At 38.6% G+C, this 19,228-nt stretch overlaps 1 protein-coding gene across 1 annotated transcript in view; it reads right to left on the minus strand.

Annotated features, from left to right (window-relative positions):
- Positions 1-19,228, minus strand: part of LOC103897901 (VPS10 domain-containing receptor SorCS1) — a 217,192-nt gene that overhangs the window by 107,733 nt on the left and 90,231 nt on the right. The window contains exon 4 of the mRNA XM_009278079.1: positions 14,037-14,195. Within this exon, the coding sequence (XP_009276354.1) occupies positions 14,037-14,195 (159 nt within the window). The remainder of the gene's footprint in view (positions 1-14,036; positions 14,196-19,228) is intronic.

Genomic DNA, 19,228 nt, shown 5'->3' on the forward strand with positions numbered 1-19,228 from the left:
ATCCATTTCTAGACCTGCTTTTGTAATTGCAGCAAAAATAAAAACATAATAACAATAAGCTACTGTCGATCTATCTCACCAATGTCAATGTTTTCCCTTTCATGGAAAAGTAGTTTCTTCTGTGCCAAGTAATAAGTCTTTGACATACAGTCATTTAAGTTTTAATAAAGTTCAGATCATCCTTTAATCAAGAACAGGAAGCAATCTAAACAACTCAGCAAACACCTCTGTGTTTCCAGACCAGGGATATATAAGATGTAAGCTTTCCAGGGACACTGATGTTCAGATGGCTGAAATCATCACAGTAAATCTTGTTTTCCCCCTTTTGCACCTCTCACCCTACTCCCTCTCTAGTTTCCCTGAGCACAACTTTCAGCAGGTTATCCCCTCTCTGAATTTTCTGGTGATAGTAACAGTATCCTGAATGAATTAAACACAGCCTGCAAAAGCTTTCTCTGTGCTTGTGTAGCATCCTCCTTCATACCTGCAGTCCCACTGCAGTGCCCGGTGGTTGAACGGCCCCAGAGCCACAGCTTCCCTCTGGCTCTTTCAGCACAACTCTTCAGAGGGGCTGTTCACCTGGTGCATCCGACAACTCCCCCAGCAGAGCAGAAGCTGTGATCCTGCACAGCGCCCAGGGAGCCCTGCTTTCTCTTAGCGTGTGCTCTGAACGAGACATGCGATTCAGGCAAAACGTGGAGAAATGCAAGACTTTATGAGTTTCTTTCAAAGGGAGGAAATGGATATAGCAATTCTACTGCCAGGATTGGCCTCTCAAATTGAAGCCAGTGCCCAGTGAGCTGGAGACAGTGTGTGAGAAAAGGCAACAGCTCTCAAAGGGAAATATCATCTCCCTGGGAACCCATGCCCAAAGCGCTCATTGTCTTTGATGAGACACTTTAATAACCAGGCTTTAGAAGGTTTTTCCTCCTTTGCCATTATCTCAGCACCAATCTCAGCCTTTACTGACTCACAGGAGCACAAGAAGCACTAATGTATCTTTAGCAAAGGGGGAATTCCCCACCTTATGTGTCACCCCCCTACAAAAAGAAAAAAAAAAAAACACCTTTGCAGTGAGGATTTTTTCAGGTATTTTATTCCAAGTATCATTCATTTTAAACTGAGTTTATTTAGTTGGACCAGAAAAAAAAAATATTTGGAGGCTAGGTTTTTGTCAAGTATCAGTTATGATACAGCTGGGATTATTTTTCCCCATTTAGCAATTATAGTGCTTGTACGGATATTTTTTAAACCCAGCACCATATTTTGTTGTTGTTATAAAGGCCTCCTCTCCCCTGGGTCTTCTTGTGACAGACTCATGCATGTAGTCCCTTCAGAGATGACATTTTATTTTCTTTGGCAAGCACTGCCGTCTGATGACAATTTTCATTATTAGACTGAATTTAGATAATGTTCTTTGCTACACTTCTTTCTCAACCACAAATAGAAAAGGAACCTATTACAATTTCAATGTATGTTTTCATCTGAGGGCCAAGTAGTGATCTGACGTTTCTGTTTTCACTGACAAAACTGTTATGAAGAACAAATCTTGTATTGATCTCTCAGATTTGACCCTTGTTCATCAGGGAATAATTCTCTTCTTGCTTCCTCTTCTCTTGTATATTTATTTTCCTGTGTAATACCTGAGTACTTAACAATCATTAACAGTCTGGTTTTGCTTTGTTTTGCTTTTTTAAATCCTAATATTCTGTGAAGTAGAAACCTACCACCTACCTCTTTTAGATGGGAAAACAGAAATGCAAGGGAAAAGGAAAGGCTGTCCCAAGGTTACAAATACCTTCTGAGGCTGAGCAGGGATTCAAATAAACCCTCTGAACTGCAAGACAGTCCCCCAGCTATAGAAAGAGCCTTCTCGCAACATGACACTACTATCTTCTGGAGTAGGGAAAGCTGACATCTGAAAACTGAACTTCTCTCCTTATCTACACCAAACAATTTCTGTATGCTACTCACCCTCTCTGTTATTTGTTTCCCAACCCGTGTGAGAAGCATAAGAGTTGCTCATGTATTTCATAGTGATAGCATAAGCTTCATCCTAAAATGCTTTGGGATATCTGGGTTACAGCAGGATACAGTTGCCATGTAATCTTCTCTTTCCCTTCTAATTTCCTGATCTTTCCAGCACTAATTTTAGACTTGAGCAGTTTTTTTTGCATTTTGGGCTATATTCATTGATAACATTTTCAATTTGAGACAGTCAAAACATTCTTTAATACATAGATTTTTTAAAAAACAAAAAATATTGTTTGTACACTAAGGATAACTGTCCTATGATCCAATGAAAATGCAGAAGAAAAACAAAATATTTTAGAAATGTTTGTAGCTAAAAACCCAAAGCATTTGATGATGAGGAAGAAGCTGTATGTATAAATTCTTAGTGAAAGTAAAATATTTAACAGTAATTAGTCAAACCTGAATAGTTTATTTACTTTAATTTTTACAATTTGCACTATAAAAAATAACTAAATTCCAGAAAATAGGGAGAAAAACAATGTTTTTCCAAAATGTTCCATGAAGAATAACTGAATTTTATTTGGCTCAACTGATCTAGACTGCAACATCACTTCTAGAAGGGAAAGTGTGTACTAGGGAATAGGAAAAAGAACTCTACATTTTTCTTTACTTCAGCTCTGGAAAATCTCTCCAAAGCCAAAAGCTCTCAAGATCTTAGCTTCATAAAACCCTCTGTTTTTTAAATGGTTCTGGATACATTCTGCCACACATCTTTCTTTGCCCTTCTGCCCTGTATTGCATAGAATGAACACTTGTATAGTTTCATAACCTACCCGTGTGCTAGTTCACAGCTGTAAAAGAGCTCTGGCCCCTTCCATCGTTTGACTAGATCTATTTTATTCTTCCCTGGTTTGCCCATGTATTGTACCTCCTACACATCTTCCCTTCACTCAGATTTCTAAGTTCTTTAGAGTAGAAATCATCTGTTGTAGCATGTGTTTACACAACATAAAGATTGCTGGGGCTCTCAGTAGCTTTTATACATACAAGGAAATGATAAGTGCAGATAAGTGTAAGGCCAACTTTTCCCTGTAATAGATACTTCAGTAAAAAGTTCCACTATTCAGAATGGTGGAAATTAGATGATTTTCCCACATTATTTCTAACACTTTGGTTTTCATCTACAAAGCAGCACAGCAATCTGGGAGTTTTGTACTTTCCTCTGGAACGAGGTGGCTACTGTTGGAAATGTTGGATAAGACAAAACAATGGTTCTGCCATAAGATTTCTACATTACACTGGCTTCAAAAACAGCTTTCAATAATTCACAGGACTCAGAAAATATTTAAATACCACTGACTCCATTCTTCTCATTGTTCATCAATGTCTTACGTTTTAGAAGTCTCTGAACTGAAATACTACCACATTTGAACACCAGCATTAATATCAATGAAGTTGGTATTAACTTGTATGTTATATATATAAAAACCATATATATGTCTTATACATAGCTTATATAACTGGTCTATCAAAAAAGGATTCAGAAGGTTATCAACTCCAATACTTCTTCCAATGGACACGTCTTAGTGAGCAATATCTCTAATAAACAAATACTTACTGTAAAGAACAGAGTCTCCTCACCATTTTACAGATAAAGGTTGCATATCTCCACTGAAAAACTATAGAGAAACTTTAATGTGTAAAATATAGACTCATCCTTAAAACACCTCTCCTAAAGGCATTGTGTGGGAGTCACAAGTGCTATAAACCATCAGACCTTCACTCACTTTTATGGAGCTAAAACAAATGACACTAACTGAGGATTCATCTCTCTTTAATTTACCGGCAGTCTTATTTGGGTCCGTATTTTTTTTATTTGTCAATATGCATTTTAAAAACTCCAAAACAAGTAGCTAACATATGAGTTTTAAGGGCCTAATGTTCTCTAGGCATCAGACAAATTTGATTCATTCTGATGTAATCACCGATGGTATGAGATTATGACCTACAGGACGCTGCTTGTCTATCTGAGTTTGAGTGAATTACAAAGTTGAGATCTTCTGACATAAACTCACATCTTTAGGACAAACAAAATGAGCCGTTAACAGTTTCATAAAGTATTGCACGTGGACATGCACTTTAATAAAATTGTACTGTGCACCACTTGTTTCCCTTACAAACACTGGATTTTCCCTGAGATTCTCCCAGCCAAAAATCTGGCTCTTATGAGGTTGTTGAATTGTTTATTTGGCTGTTGAACCTGACAGGTAAGAAAGCATGGCATCAACCAGATGTTGCTAGTAAATGCAAACATCTTTAAGAGAGCAGTCCCCATTCCTCCACAGTTCCAACAAGCTCTGTGCTCCCCAGAGCCAGTGGGTAACTCTGCTACCTGCATAGTCATCAAACTCACCATACCAAAAACTTACACTCACAGTAATCTATATATCATCCAAGAAGACAGACAAATATTTCCTCATTTAACATCTGACTTTGAAAGCAAGGTTACACATACCAACTACAGAGAATCTGAAGACCCACCAATTCTGATACAATGCCATTTGAAGGGTCATTATGCTAGTCAAGACCTACCATCACCTCTTCTGTTCTCCAGACAAAAGATTCATTTTCCCAGCCAAAGCTTTCTGTCACACGTGGAGTCCCTCATAGCTTCAGCTTCATTTTAACGCCTATACAAGTTGCTGCAGATATAACTGACCCAGAGTGCCCATGATGTTTCAGCATTCAGCATTTAAACTAATTGGATATTCTGATTAAATATTTAGTTCTGATGCTTCTTCACATACTGATCTTGAATCAGTATCCATGTGCTTCCTATGCTGATGAGGATATTAAATTCTATGCACTGATTTCATCTCATGCAAAAAACATTATGCACATGGAAATTCAGAATCTGGCTAAAGAAAAGGTGATTTAAATTGCATGCTGGAAGTGACATGAGGGAAATACTTTGAGCAAGCTAGTAGTCCCCATTATTTTTCTTTTACTTAAGAAATTTCCCCTAAACAAGTTATAATGGAATGTGGCATGGAGTCTAAGTTTATTTGTTGATTGGATTTACCAACTTTGGTATTCTTATATTCACAAAAGAAAAAGCTCTCTTTCTCTCACCTCTAGTTTCCATGAAAGCTCCACACATTCTTCCTGGACACAGATCTGACCAAAGCAATTCAACCCACACTACAGTACTGACCTAAAAAAAAAAAATACGCAACTGGAAAACTAGCTCCAAACATCTTTGAAAGCACTGGGTTTGACTCAAATTCACCCCTAATTCCCTGAGAAGGTTCCTACTGGTCAATCCTCCTGATAGTTTCTTCACATATGCTGACCTTTTGTCTCTTACACTTCCTGGTGTTTCTATAAGATGATTAAAACTAACCCTGTTCATAGTGTTTCACCCTCACCCCTTCAAACAGAATTTATTCACACACACACAAAAATCCCCAGAACACCAGGACACCTAAACCACAGATTTTGTACTGATGAACTGTATAAAGATTTTGAGAGAGCACTTTTTCCTCATCTTCAGTATCATTTTTTAAATTTATCTCACTTTCACCAAAGAATACAACATTCCAAAAGCACAGTTTAGCTTTAACTATAAACATAACAGAGTCAAACTGGATAAAGACAACTCTTTCTGAAGATGCAACAATGTAATTTGAAATAAATGCAAGCAAGTCCTTCTTCTTATCCCCATTCATTTATACTGAATAAGTTTATTGCTGATAAATTGTACTTTGCTACCACCGCAGGTGTATTTGAAGAAATTAGAGTCTTCTACAAACTCTCAGTCATTACTCTCATTGTTCATAGGGGCATTATTCAAATGTTATTCAACTGTGAAACACCATATTTAGAACTAATCTAAAACCTTCAGGAAAGCAAAGAGCAACACGATAGACATCACGTGGATTGCTTCAATTCGGTGATGTACTACTTCAATTTAAGTCTCTCTTGCTTCTTTTGCTTTCTATGCAGTCTGCAGAAAAGGATGGGGTTAGTGCATCAGGTAAGGACATAAGATTGAACACGTTTATATAGGTATATACAGTAGTCCTTTAATGATCTTTCAGACCCTTATGCCTTGGATCTACGTGCTGGATGAAAAATTATCACAGTGGGAAAGAAGTTTCCACAGTGGCGCTACAGATATCTCAAACAGTGCGAGAGAATGAACAGCGACTTGGATGCACACGTTCCCAACATGCATCCAGTGCAGCTTACTTGGATATCAAACAAAGTACATTAAATTTAAAGAAATTACTGCACAGGGCATTTCTTGTTCAGAGCAGTCAAAGGCTGGGAGGTATGCTGCTATTCCCTGAATCACACTATTCTTCATTTAGAAGAGCCATGGACTAGGCTTTTCTCTTCCAACACTGAATAGAACAGTATGTTTTGTATAAACAAAGAATCTGCAATCATGCATGGTACTTCCTTCCTAGAATAGAGCATGAGACTCATGATCCGGGATACAAAAATGGGCTACAGGACTGATACTCATTTACTTCCCTGGTCTCTGATCTAGTTGTAGGTTCCAGTGTTAAGATGCTTAAATACCCTTGAAGCAATAAAGTTCATAGGACACTGCATAGACTTTGAAGATTTTAAGCTGCAGCAATGTATTAATCATGCCACACAGAAGCCATCAATAAGGATACCCAATAATTGGTGTTTACTGAATGCTGACAGAAACACATCAGAGTGATAAAGCTTTCGTATACCTGCTTCACAGACCATTCAAATACCAGTGAGGTCCTCTGTGGCTGCTCTTCCTGATGAACCACACACTGCTGTCATGTAGACTTGTTCAGTATGGTTGTAACACATCAATTTCTTTTGTGCATGTTAATCAGATCAAAGCATCCTGGAGATGACCCTCAGCTTTCTTCCTACCTGTCCCCCAATAACTCCGTACACATTCTCAGATATGAGCCACATCAGCTGGTGTTCTGGTTTTGTGGCAGTTTGCAAGCAACTGTATTAGCATGATGTCTCCATTGCATTCAACTCATGTGCTAAAAAAGTGGCAGGAAACACATTTTTCCAGAAGATATTTAAAAGAATCTGCCTGGCATATATATTTTAAAGCCAGAAGAAACCACTAGTATCATCAGTTTGTTCTCCTCCAAACAGGTGCTGCAGAATCTTTACCACTAACTCAAGTAGTAGAGAGAATTATTCAGGCCAACAACTGATCGCTGAACTAGATTGTATCATTTGGAAAGACATCCAATCTCAATTTCAAGAAATGATGAATTTACCACTCCACTTACTATGTTGTCCTCAAGGTTAATTCCCTTCTCTGTTAAAAAACACTATCTCTGTAACAGGGTATCCTGCACTGGCTTTCTGTTGTGTTGTAAATTTACTAGGTAGGTTCATAACTGTTTAGATAACTGCATTAAATAAATGCATTTTTGTTTAAAAAGTGTATCATATTAGAATGAGAACAGAACAGAAAAGGCTTATTACAGCAAAATTTAGGGCAAAGTGCCAGAATTTGCATGCACGCATGCATAGCTTTAAATTTTAAAATAAATTATTATTGTTTATCATTTGCGTTATACTAAAACCTATGGCTCCAAGTGAATTTAGTGTTCACAGGCACTTTGTATAATAAGAAACTGGAGACATGTTGGAGAGTACAGTCAAAACAAATAACAGAGAAGGGAGAGGTGAGTCATCTACAGAAAAGTGAAGGGAGTTGCTTAACACCACAGAGATCAGTGGCAGACCTAGTGATATGGAATGCTAAAATTCCTAATCCAGTGAACTGTTCAACTCTGATGGAAAGGAAAAAAGTAATTTTTTCATGGAAGCAAGAAAACGGGAGTTATGTAGCGCATAGAGAATCTTGCAGAGAAACAATGGATCTACCCATAGCTATAAGTATGCATCCAAGGATCCCAAAGCAGCAAAAGAACAAGTTCTCTAGGGGTACAGAGGGCTGATGTTTATACAGATGGATAAGCAAGGACATATTGATTTGCCTAAAGATGAATAAGTCAGTTGTAAAGCGCGCAGTGATTATTGCTTAAGAGTCTTTCCTTCTGTTTCACTGATCACACCCCTGGCCCAGAAATGTATCTTCCTCTCTGGACTGCTAGGCTGCCACTGGGGTCTGCTAGTTGATTTTTTCTTTTTCTTTTTTATTATTTATTAGGGGAGGAAAGAATGTTAGAGATTCCTCCCACTTTTAATTCCATTCTTTATTTTAGATTGTTACCCCAGCACATTATGCTTAGTGAGGTGTGTAAAAGACTGATGGGTACACCAGGAAAGCATATTTTATGACATAGTTTGTATACTGGCCTATGGCCAATTGAAAAAAAAAAAAAGATACAATCTGACACCGTTATTATTCTTGCTGAGACAATGCTGAGGAACTGACTGTATGAGAAGAAAGGAGGAAAACTAATAAAATAACAGCCAGATGAATAGTTTTGATATCCCTTCCTTGTTCATTTTCAGTATGCTGGTTGCCATCAAACGCTAATCAGTTTGCCTAGAGATAACAAGGCATATTTGTAAAGAGTTGTGTGCAAGATGTGTTATCAGGATGCCCGACAGGTGTCTGTGCTTAAGGTCTTCACATGAATGGCATGCACAGCCCTAGCTACAAACATGGATGTTTCTGTGCATGACTGATCGCTTGCTTAGAAACATAACCTCATGGAAAGCCTTAAAAATAAGGGTTAGCATTCACAAGGCTTTTGTGTGGAAGGCCCTTTCCATCCCTGGCACAGGTGCTGGTAACCCAGAAAGGATATCTAAGGTCGTGCAGAAGGTGAGATATTGCAAAGCCTGGGACCTTTTAACGTGCAAATTCCTTACTACTTTTCATCTTCAACAATATGCGTCAAAGAGAATCAAGTCTGCTGGAAAACTGGCTTGGTTGATTAGTGGTGCCCTAAATATTAACACTAATAGTGTAGATTGCTGCAGGACTAATGCCGTAGGGAAAGGGGGAGTTATTCACATAGGCTAATGTTAGCTTTATGCAAACTAGCTCCCTGGTTTTGTCTGTAGTCTGTCAAAAGAGATAGGCTTTTCCAGAGGATGATTCAAAGTGGCTAACTCTTACCACTCTAGAGAAGCTTTTTTCCTCTCCATTAATTTTAGATGGGATTAGCCTCCCTCAGCTAACATTAGCCCAAGTGAATAGTCCTCTAAATGTTGTCAGCAGTGTGGAAAAAACCCACCCCAAAATGACGTCGCTTGATGCTAACAGCAATTTTTTTAAAAAGCTATGATGCACTTTCTGATAAAATAAATCCGGATTTTATTCCCCCTTCTCTGGTCTATGTAGGCAGTGGCTGTTACCACTGAAATTGAGAGGGTGTAAATAGAAACAGAATAATATAGGTTGAAAGGAACCTCTGGAGGTCCCTGATCTGACCCTTTTCCAAGCAGGGTCACCCTCAAAGTTAGATCTTAATGCAGTGAAATGAAATGTTTTAGAATTATAAAGTGCATCCAAAATAGTCCATCACATCTTGAAGAGTGAATACTGGCTACATCTATGGCAGATACTCTACTGTCAAACACAAACATTAGACCAAACACACAGATAGATGGGGCTGAAGGTACTTTTAAGAGTTGGCCTGTTCTCTCACACAGTCATCCTGTGGCCATATGCATCCTTATCGCTATTCTAAGTGGTTCCTGTGTCATCCCTGATATATGAACACCTTTCTCTTCTACTTGAATGCATGAGGAGCAGACCTCCTTTACTGTAGGAAACTGAAGAAGATTACATGGTTTGATAACAGAAGATAAGTTGTCCCAAAAGCAACAGAATCCCGATTTGCTAAACTTCAGCACTTTAGCTATACAGCCAAGTATCAGTCTCTAACTCATTGATCTCCAGTGTGATACACATGGTAAATAAAGGTAGACAGATGGAATCAGATATTTGGGAAAGGCCAAAATGGAAAAAAAAAAAAGGAAATGTAAACCTCTTCATTTACTAGTGCTATGTTGACAGAGCTCCTTTAGTCTGGGGTGCCTTGCTTTTCAAGAGTCCATTTAAAATGAGAGAGGAGAAGCAACGAAAATAACTCCATTTTAAACCTGCTTTTTCAGCCTCTGTTGCTGCTTTTCAGTGCTTGAGTGCCTTTGCGCATTTATTCTTGAGCTGGGCAATTACGACCCTGCATTTTACCTGTCTGACTTGTGCTTCCCAATTTCACCTGTATTTCGTCTCTCCAAACAGCTCTGTTATTCATGGCTGATTAGTTACTAACCATTCCTCTGTGTGTCTGACCCATCTGAATAGCAGAAGACGTCTCTACGTGAAGTAGAGGCTCTTACATCCCACCCCCTGATTACACAGCAAACCACTTCTGAAGGTCACATAGTAACACAAAAGCAATACTCCCATAAAATACAGCCCCTCATCCTACAGGCAAGCTGATTAAACCCACGAGAGCTCATACGTACAAGACCTCCAACATGCTTTTGCCTCACAAGCAATGCTTTACTGCATCTGTGTAACTCCTCTTACACAGAAAATGAAGAAGCATGCAGTAGTTCTGCAATTACGTGGTAAGAATCAGCCATGTAACAACTGTACTTTCTGCCAGAACAATGAATGCAATCATGAAGCAATTAGTGCAGGCGGCAGATGGTTTGCTGCTCTTTTTTTCTCAAGACTGGCAGGAAAAAGTCATGACTGAATAAGGGACTGGTCTGTCAGCAGTGGTAATTCAAGTCTGCTGCCCAAGGCAGAAACACATGGAAGAGATATGTGAACAAAAGCAACCAAGCCGCTGAAGCTTAATGAGGTATTGCTCATCAGCTGAACCCCAGTAATTAACAACATTCGCCCACACACAACACCCAAGAAACTGGGACATAAAATGACTTCAGCTAACACAGATTTCCCTACCGTTGAGTAAATCCCTATTCAACCAAATAAAGAAAGATCTGTAGTACTTATAGTGATAGACTCGGTGGGCTGTGAAGAGACTGTGGGATGATGCTATGTGACCCATTTCCTGTTCATTACAGCTGAGCAACGAGAGGCATGTGCTAACTGTCAGCTTTGCCCTCATCAGTCCTGAATTGGACGGACAACTTCTGAGAACCAAAACAGTCCAGACAGAATGAGATTCCTGTCTCTCCAACTCTTGCTCTATTCACCACCTGATTCTCTTGGTCCCACCTGCTGCAATGACAAGACGGAAATGGATGACAACAATGATACGGCTTGCTAGAAGGATGTAAACGTGTTTTCTAGTTGATTCTCACCTCCCTCCTGACTGTCAACAGCAAAATTAAATGACTGTGACAATCCTAACTGGTCAAAATCCAACTTACTCCTTATGGCCCCCATCAACAAAACCTTCACAGCCTCTTCAGTCAGTGGCATCAAAGTCAGTGATATCAAAATGTAAATTCCTTACCATGCAGATACGTTTCCCTTGCTTCCTCAGGTGACTCTTAGCCAGTGTGCACACAGTGGCTGGAATCCAAGGAGTAATGGGTTCTCTTTCCTTAAATACGACCTTAGCATGAGATCACGAAACAGCAAACAGCAGTGTCATTTGTTCCAAACTACCCCACAGCTCCCATTGCAATTATCTAAATACCTGCAGGACCTCTTAATTACTCTGAGAAAATTCTGCCTTTGGATATACAGGCATGAAACCAATGGGAGTTGTTTACACTTAGCCACAGGCTGAACTTGACCCTTAGTTTGAGTTATGTTTAATTTAGTCCAAGCTGATTAATACTCTTTGCCTGTTGGTTACCCTCTAAGGTCCTTGGCCAAAGCTTGTTGAAGTCAGAAAATGTATCCATTAGGCTTTAAAGTAGAAACCAGGCCTGTGACTCATACCCATACAAAGTACTTTTAAAATTCTATTTTAGAGTTAATTGGTACAGATCTACAGACCTTGTGCTACATGATTTTTCTCTTGCAACTACAGTATTGAATTACCAACAGTTATCCAATTTGCTAATTAATGCCGTAACACAAAGAAATTTTACCGTACAACTTGCAGCCTCTCACCCAAAACACCCCATACACACAACTCCGACACCAACCCCATAAATTCAGGTTAACGCACAAAAGGGCCCTTTGTTCTCATATCCGGATTGTTTTTTAGGATTCTATAGAAGAGTGGGAGTTTGCTATGGAATAGTGACAATATACTTGCTGGTAGCCATCTACCATAAATTAGATGAGCATTAGCTGTATGGACTCTAATTCAGAATTATTTCCTGAGCAGGGTGAATACCACAACAGCTGCAATTCATTTTCTACTATATCCTACTTTTATTTGACAAATTTAGCACTGAAAGTTTCATTGATCCTCATGTAATAAATTTCCTGTTACTAACACACAGTAACTTTCATTCCAATGGGTCCTAAAAGACAGATTCTGTTCAGTTTCATATCAGCCCAGAGAATTCAACAGCCACAAGGGAAAGGAAACATTTTGACCTCGTCTAATTACATACTGAACACCCAGAAATAATTTAATCTGCTCCTTCCTCTGAACAGATTATAACCACAGTACACCCTACAAAATGCTGTGAGAAGGGTGAGTGAAAAATATTGCATGCAATTGACTCTACAGGAAAAATTAGGCAGGCAAGATGCATTCCTCATAGTTGGGAAGGATTTTAAGCTACCGTCCTGGAAGGATACTGGTGTTGAGTTTAAAGCACAGGACTGAACTTCTATTAAAAAAATTCCCATTTTGTGACTTTACCTACTTATTTAGCTTGCTTATGCCTTTATCATCTCAGGCTTACAGTTATAGTAACAACAAACCTAATTTAGGCTAAAGGAAAATTAGTTGCTTAATGTCTGTAAAATGAATTCAAATACACAGATGGAAAACATCACAGAATTCAAACTTTTATGTTGATATTTACATTAATGTATAACCTGAACACTTCAGCCAATACTTTGATTATTGATTAGATTCAGATTCTCACAGATTCATCATATATAAAACAAAAAGAGACCACTAAATTACTTTTTATAAAGGCTTATATACTAGATGAGAAGATATTTCACTCTTTTACCCTTGTTGGGAGCTCAGCAAATTGCTTTGTTCTTTTTTCAGTTTTATTCAAAAACATCAAAATGTCAGGATGTGAAATCCGCCATTTCTCAGAGCAGTTTGCTCCAATGGCTAGTTACTTCACAGTTGAGTTTATCTGCCGTTGACTCCTAGCCAATGGCAGGAGTCCTTCTTGTTAGAAGTTTTTTTGCTAGATCAAAATGCTTACTCATATGTTTTGTCTTCCCCCATGGAGATATTTATGCACAACAATATAGTTTCCCTTCTATCTGCTTTTTGGTAAACTAAACAGAGCTCTATAAAGTCCTTCACTGGAAGGTGACTAACTTGTGAGTATTGATGTGTCTGATTTTCAAAAAGTTCTAACAATGAGGTCTCTTACAATCAAGTCCCATTCTGTTGTCTCAAGTTAGGCAGCAAAAAATCAAGGCATATCTCACAGCATATTTATTCAGTTGATGGATTACTTATACTGAAGGAACTGGACTTCAAAGGAAATTGATCCACTTTTCTCTTAGAAAATCAAAGGCTACTTGAAAATATGCCAACCAAATAGGAACAAGGAGTGTCTTATACTGTTCTTGGAGTTTGTGCTAGGCTCCAGAGAGAGAGAGAAGTGTTAAATAAGAGGACAAAAAGCCTCATTAGAGGTTGTTATGCCTATCGTGAAGGATCCTAGCTGTCTTGTCTGCCCATTGCCTGTCACATGATATTGCCAAAAGGACTGATGAATAAATGCAGACTGTCAGGTCAGTCATAGAGGGCTAGGCCCCAAGAACACAGTAGGTGCCCGTGTCCTTTACTTTGCCCTTTACATTGAGGCTTACTCAATGTTTCTTGCTTGGAAATACCAGTTTGGTATTTCAGTCCAAAGACTGTCCTGGTATCACCTCAAAGACTGTCCTGAATGCTCTGCAGCAGTTATGTAGAGAGATGGGGAAATTGTAGGTTCTTCCTAAGCAAACAAAGCAAAATGCTGCCAACGATTCTTACCTTCTGATCTTGGCTGTATGCTAAGATCCAATCTTCCTGCTTGGGGTGGAAGAGCAGACTGTGGATGTAGAAGTTCAGACGGTATTTTTGATAGGTGGCCCCTTCATCAGAACTGATTAATAAGCTGCTCTCAACTTCTGGATCAGTCAGCAGCATAATCTATATGGAAGGGAAAGATGAAAATACAGTGGTGAAGAGAAGTCAGATGGAAAAATAAGTAAGCAGCTAGGAACTTCAAATAAGCTTATTAAATATGTCTATTTCAAAATGTTTCAATGTAATGTCAAAACTAAGCATAGCCAATCTTTCAGTAAGGAAAACAATATATTTCAGCTATGTATATAAACACATAACATACGATCAAATAGGTAGAATGACTTTACCACTACTTAAAACAGACCTAAACGAAGCTATGCTTAGGTTATCCAAAAAAACAAACCTGAAATTTGTAAGACCAGAGTGCAAACTTACTAAGTTACCAGACAGCCACAGTGTGCTGCTAGGGTCTTCATGAATGATCTATTGGAGTGGCAGACAAAAAGTTAGGTGTTAAGAAAAAAAAGAAAGACAGAGAGAGAGGAGAAAGAGACATACAGAATGATCTCTAATGGTGAGGTTTGTTAGACTCTGGCAGAATTTTCAGAGAAGATGACAGTTTCATGGCCTGAAATGTTATAACCTGGCTGTCTGCAACAAGCAGTCTTGCTTTGGCAGGAGAACACATTTGATAACGTGCTTGGTTCTTTCCATCTCCAGTTTCTATGGCGCTGTGAATTATAGATTTGGTAGTGTATCAAAAATAATCTCCGCATAGTAAAGTTGCTTCCTAGCTTTGTCCAAGAGTGTTAGTTCAGGAGTGACAGAAGATATACGGCTTGCTGTTGTAGTAGCTACTTCTCCCCATTAACTGTGGTATTAATTGGTCTGCATTGCTGATGAATCAGAGAGAATAATGAGATACTCCTCTCATGTGTCTCTGCATGAGAGAATATATAGGTTTGAGCAGCAGAAAGAGATCATTCCAGTATTTCAGCAAGCAACAAAGTAATACCCCTAAGAAATGGGAATGAGGCACCATGAATGACAAACATGAAAAGTTCTGAAGAATATTTGCCTGGAAAGGTATTAAAGCCTTGAATCATTAGCTTTCTTTTTTTTTAAAGTACTGGTGCTGCTGTTGCTTTGCAAATGGCAAACACTGATCTGTTCTTAGACAAGCCTGAAATGAAAAGATCCATACCTGGCATTTCTCAGAGCAAATTCCTCTGAGTTTGGGCACTGCAAAAATCACACACTCCATTTCCTTCTCTTTCTTTCATTTAGGCAGGCAGAATTAGATATAACTTAACTCACTACCTATGAATTATAAGGCTCCGTAAGTCTTGATAGACACCAGATGCTAAAGAACTATTTGTATGTGAAGGTGTAAATACACATATAATCTACATAGGAAATGTCCTTCATTATTGGGTAACTGCCAGAGGTTTTTATCTATCTCTAGAAAACCCCTTGGTAGCATAACAATTTGGCCTGTAACTTGGAAGTTTGGGGTTCTTCAAAATCCCTGAACTTTAATATCCTAAGTAATCGTAGACCAGTTACGTTACCACACTGTATCTCTAATGTAAAATAGGGTAATGTTTCCATTATAGCATAAAGGTACAGTCTCCTTTAGTATCTCTGATTTACTTTTGAAATCTTGTGATGAAAACATGCATTATTAGAATTAAACGTTCTTATTTTCATTTAACACTTTCAAATCCATCAAGCATATAATTGATGTGACTTCTAAACTGAAGATTGCATGATAGAAGATACAGAGAAAGCATTAATAATCAAAACGTCAATATATAGATCATCTACTGTCACTAAGTAGCCTATACAGCTTTTGAACCCAAAAATTAATTGTGATGTTTATCAGTCGGTTCTTTTTTCTTACCAGACTAATTTCTGGGACAATGATCCTACGGCTAACATCTATCAATTCAGTATTATGATTCAAGCATTATGATTTCGCCATTTTTATTACTTCCTTCTTGAGTGGATTTTGTTTATGTTGGTATTTGAAAATATCACAGCACAGCATTAATTTGGACTACAGCAACTAGAGCAGAAATAAGCACAAATCAATGGGCTTGATCCGAGCTCCCTGAAGTTAATAAGAGTCTTGTCATTGACTTTGGATTGTGCCTCCAAGGCAAGTTGTTAATCAAGATCCACTCTAGTCTCACATATTTCCTCCTACCTGCACAAGGAACTCATCTGACCTCTTCACTGTCACATCCAAGCACATCACTGCTTTAACACATTTTCTGTCAGGCCACTCCTCTGAAGTGTGAAAGTGCTCTTATCTCCATTTCTTAGAAAGGGAATTGAGGGACAAACTGTTGAGGCACTGAAGCACCTAGTTCCTCATTCAATCAATAAAAGTTAAGTGCCTAAACAGATTTGCCAGCACTGCTGACTTTAATCTGCTAACTACCACCCTGGGCTATTACTACTGTGTTTTCAGGTATCTACGGTCTCCAGAAGCCTTAGCTGTTGCATTGTGATAACCAGCCGTTCTGTACATATGAAGTGTTTCAGGACCCACCAGTTTTGCTACATATGCCAATAGCAATAGTGTCTTAGATGTGGTGGAGCTGTGCAGAACTGCTGCAGATTTATGCAAGGGCATACAGAGAGTTGGAGACAGGGGAGGGAGTTGATGGATGAGTCTCTAGCCACTAGTCAGACTGTTAATGAAGAGACCAACTTTCAGCACTGGGACAGCATTGTCTGTTCCACTGTTGCACCCTGCATTGCCAATCACTTTGCACAGATACCATAAAACAAAAAAAGCTAGAGTTGACTAAGCAGTCACTACTCACATCACAGTCAGAGCACCACTTTTCTTATAAGATAAGAAAAGCAAATTTAATTACAACACACCTGCTTGTAAATAATCGGTTACAAGCCCAAAAGATAGTATTTACTGGATAAGAAGCAGAAATTGATACCTGTATGAAAAATCTGCCAAAACAAGAGGGAAATACTGTATGTATCTATATGAACCTTTCAGATCAGACCAAGAGTGTGCTTCTGAAATGAATCCCCCAAATCCTGGGGGGAAATCTCTAGAGCAAAACCTTACATACTATGTGCTGGCTCACACCACAGTGATCTCAGAGCACAGGAACTGAATTCCCTTTCAAGGAAACTAAACCAGAATATACATTTCAGGAGTGCATCTAACGTGCTCCAACCACTACTGGACATTTAGCTCAGAGTATCAGGTTAGCACTACTCTAAAGTCAGACCCTCTGCCTCCAAAATGCCCATATTGCAGACAGATGTCATCTCAACATCAACCATTTCATTCTACAAACCCACTTCCACTGAGCTGCACTACATGCTAATGTAGTTGCAGCCACATTAGCTTAGTTTTATTGCCTAAGTTGCCTGGAGCATAAATGAGAAAGGAAGGAAAGTACAATTAATTTTAATGTTTTTGTTGTTGCAGCATATGAAATACAGAGTAAATACATTTTAGAATTTTCTTTGAAATAAATGAAGGCCATTTCTGCTTTGAAGTAGTCTACTACCCATTGACTTGATGCAGTTGCTTATACAGAAAATAAAAGCAGACACAGATGTGTTGAACAGGAAAAGCATGGAAAATAAAACCAGCAACAATAACAAAGTGAATCTAAGTTTAGAAATCATAAACCTTAATATCTAAGAATATATAAGATAAGAGATTAGAAAGAAACTATTTTCATAATTTATGACTTCACTGTAGACAGCATGCTGGATTTCCTTAAGTGTGAGCTCCTCAAAGGAGCAATCTTCTTGCTCTGTTTCTACAGTGCCTAATACAACATATTACTGCTTTCCCAGGTAACACTGGTTTCTGGACAAGTATATTCTGGACATCATTGAGGAATCAAAATGACTTTTGCACATGAAAATCACACCATAAATCTATCCAGGTTCTTAGAGCCTGTAGGGAAAGACAACCTAGCTGATGAAGTCTAATAGGATTTTTGAGGGGTTCCCTTGCCAAAGGATCTGAATTTGTCATGGGATAAACGGCCTTTCCATAGATTAACTTATGGTTAGAAGATCAGCATCAAAGGTTAGGGTAAAATCTTTCAGTTTCCACAATGGAGAGAAGCATTCATTTGGAATTTTCCCAATGCTTTGTGCTGTTCAATTTATTCATTAACAATTTGGAAAGAAGGAAGGAAAGATAGGTGACAAAGTTTGCTGATGGCAATAAGGTATTCAGAATGATGAAAACAAAAGCCAGCTATGAAGATCTGTAAAAGGATTTCGCAATACTGAGTACCTGAGCAGTAAAATGACAGGTGAAATTCAGTGATGATGTATGAAAAAAAAAAAAATACAGATGGAGAAAAGCAATCCCAGCATAACAGTCAGGACAATAGGCTCTGAGTAGATAATTCCTTTCAGGAAAGGAGTCTGGGGGTTTCAGTGAAGAGGTCTGTGAAAATAGAAGCTCAGTCCTCAGATCCTATCAAAAAACCTCAATTACAGTAGTAGGAATTATTAGGAAAGAATTAAACAGCATATCAAATAATGCTATTAGGTCACTGTAAAGTGTTCCCACAACTTTAACACTGGGTGCTATTTTCATCCTCCATCTTAAGAAAAAAAAGGCTATAGTAGAAAACACAGAGTACCTATAAGGCTGATCGAAGAAGACTATGAAACATTTTTCATACAAGCAGCAAATAAAAGAACTATTCAACTTCCAAAAAGAGATAAATGAGACGCAATTTGACCAAAATCTACAAAACTATGAATGGCCTGGAAATGCTTAGAGAACAATTATTCACTCTGTCATAATACAAAACTCATGAGCATCAAATGAAATTATCAGGAGTGAGATAAAAAACACAGGTGAGGCCATGACAAGGGAAGAGCTACGGATGTCATCTATCTGCATGTCTGTAAGGCCTTTGACATGGTCCCCCAAAACATCCTTCTCTCTAAACTGGAGAGGTATGGATTTGATGGGTGGACTGTCCAGTGTGGATGGTCACATCCAGAGGGTAGTGGTCAACAGCTCAATGTCCAGATGGAGATTGGTGACAAGTGGTGTCCCGCAGGGGTCCATACTGGGACCAGTACTGTTTAATATCTTCATCAATGACATAGTGGGATCGAGCAAACTCAGCAAGTTTGCA

The sequence above is a fragment of the Aptenodytes forsteri genome, unplaced genomic scaffold, assembly GCF_000699145.1.
Source record: "Aptenodytes forsteri isolate BGI_AS27 unplaced genomic scaffold, ASM69914v1 Scaffold15, whole genome shotgun sequence".
NCBI lineage: Eukaryota > Metazoa > Chordata > Aves > Sphenisciformes > Spheniscidae > Aptenodytes > Aptenodytes forsteri.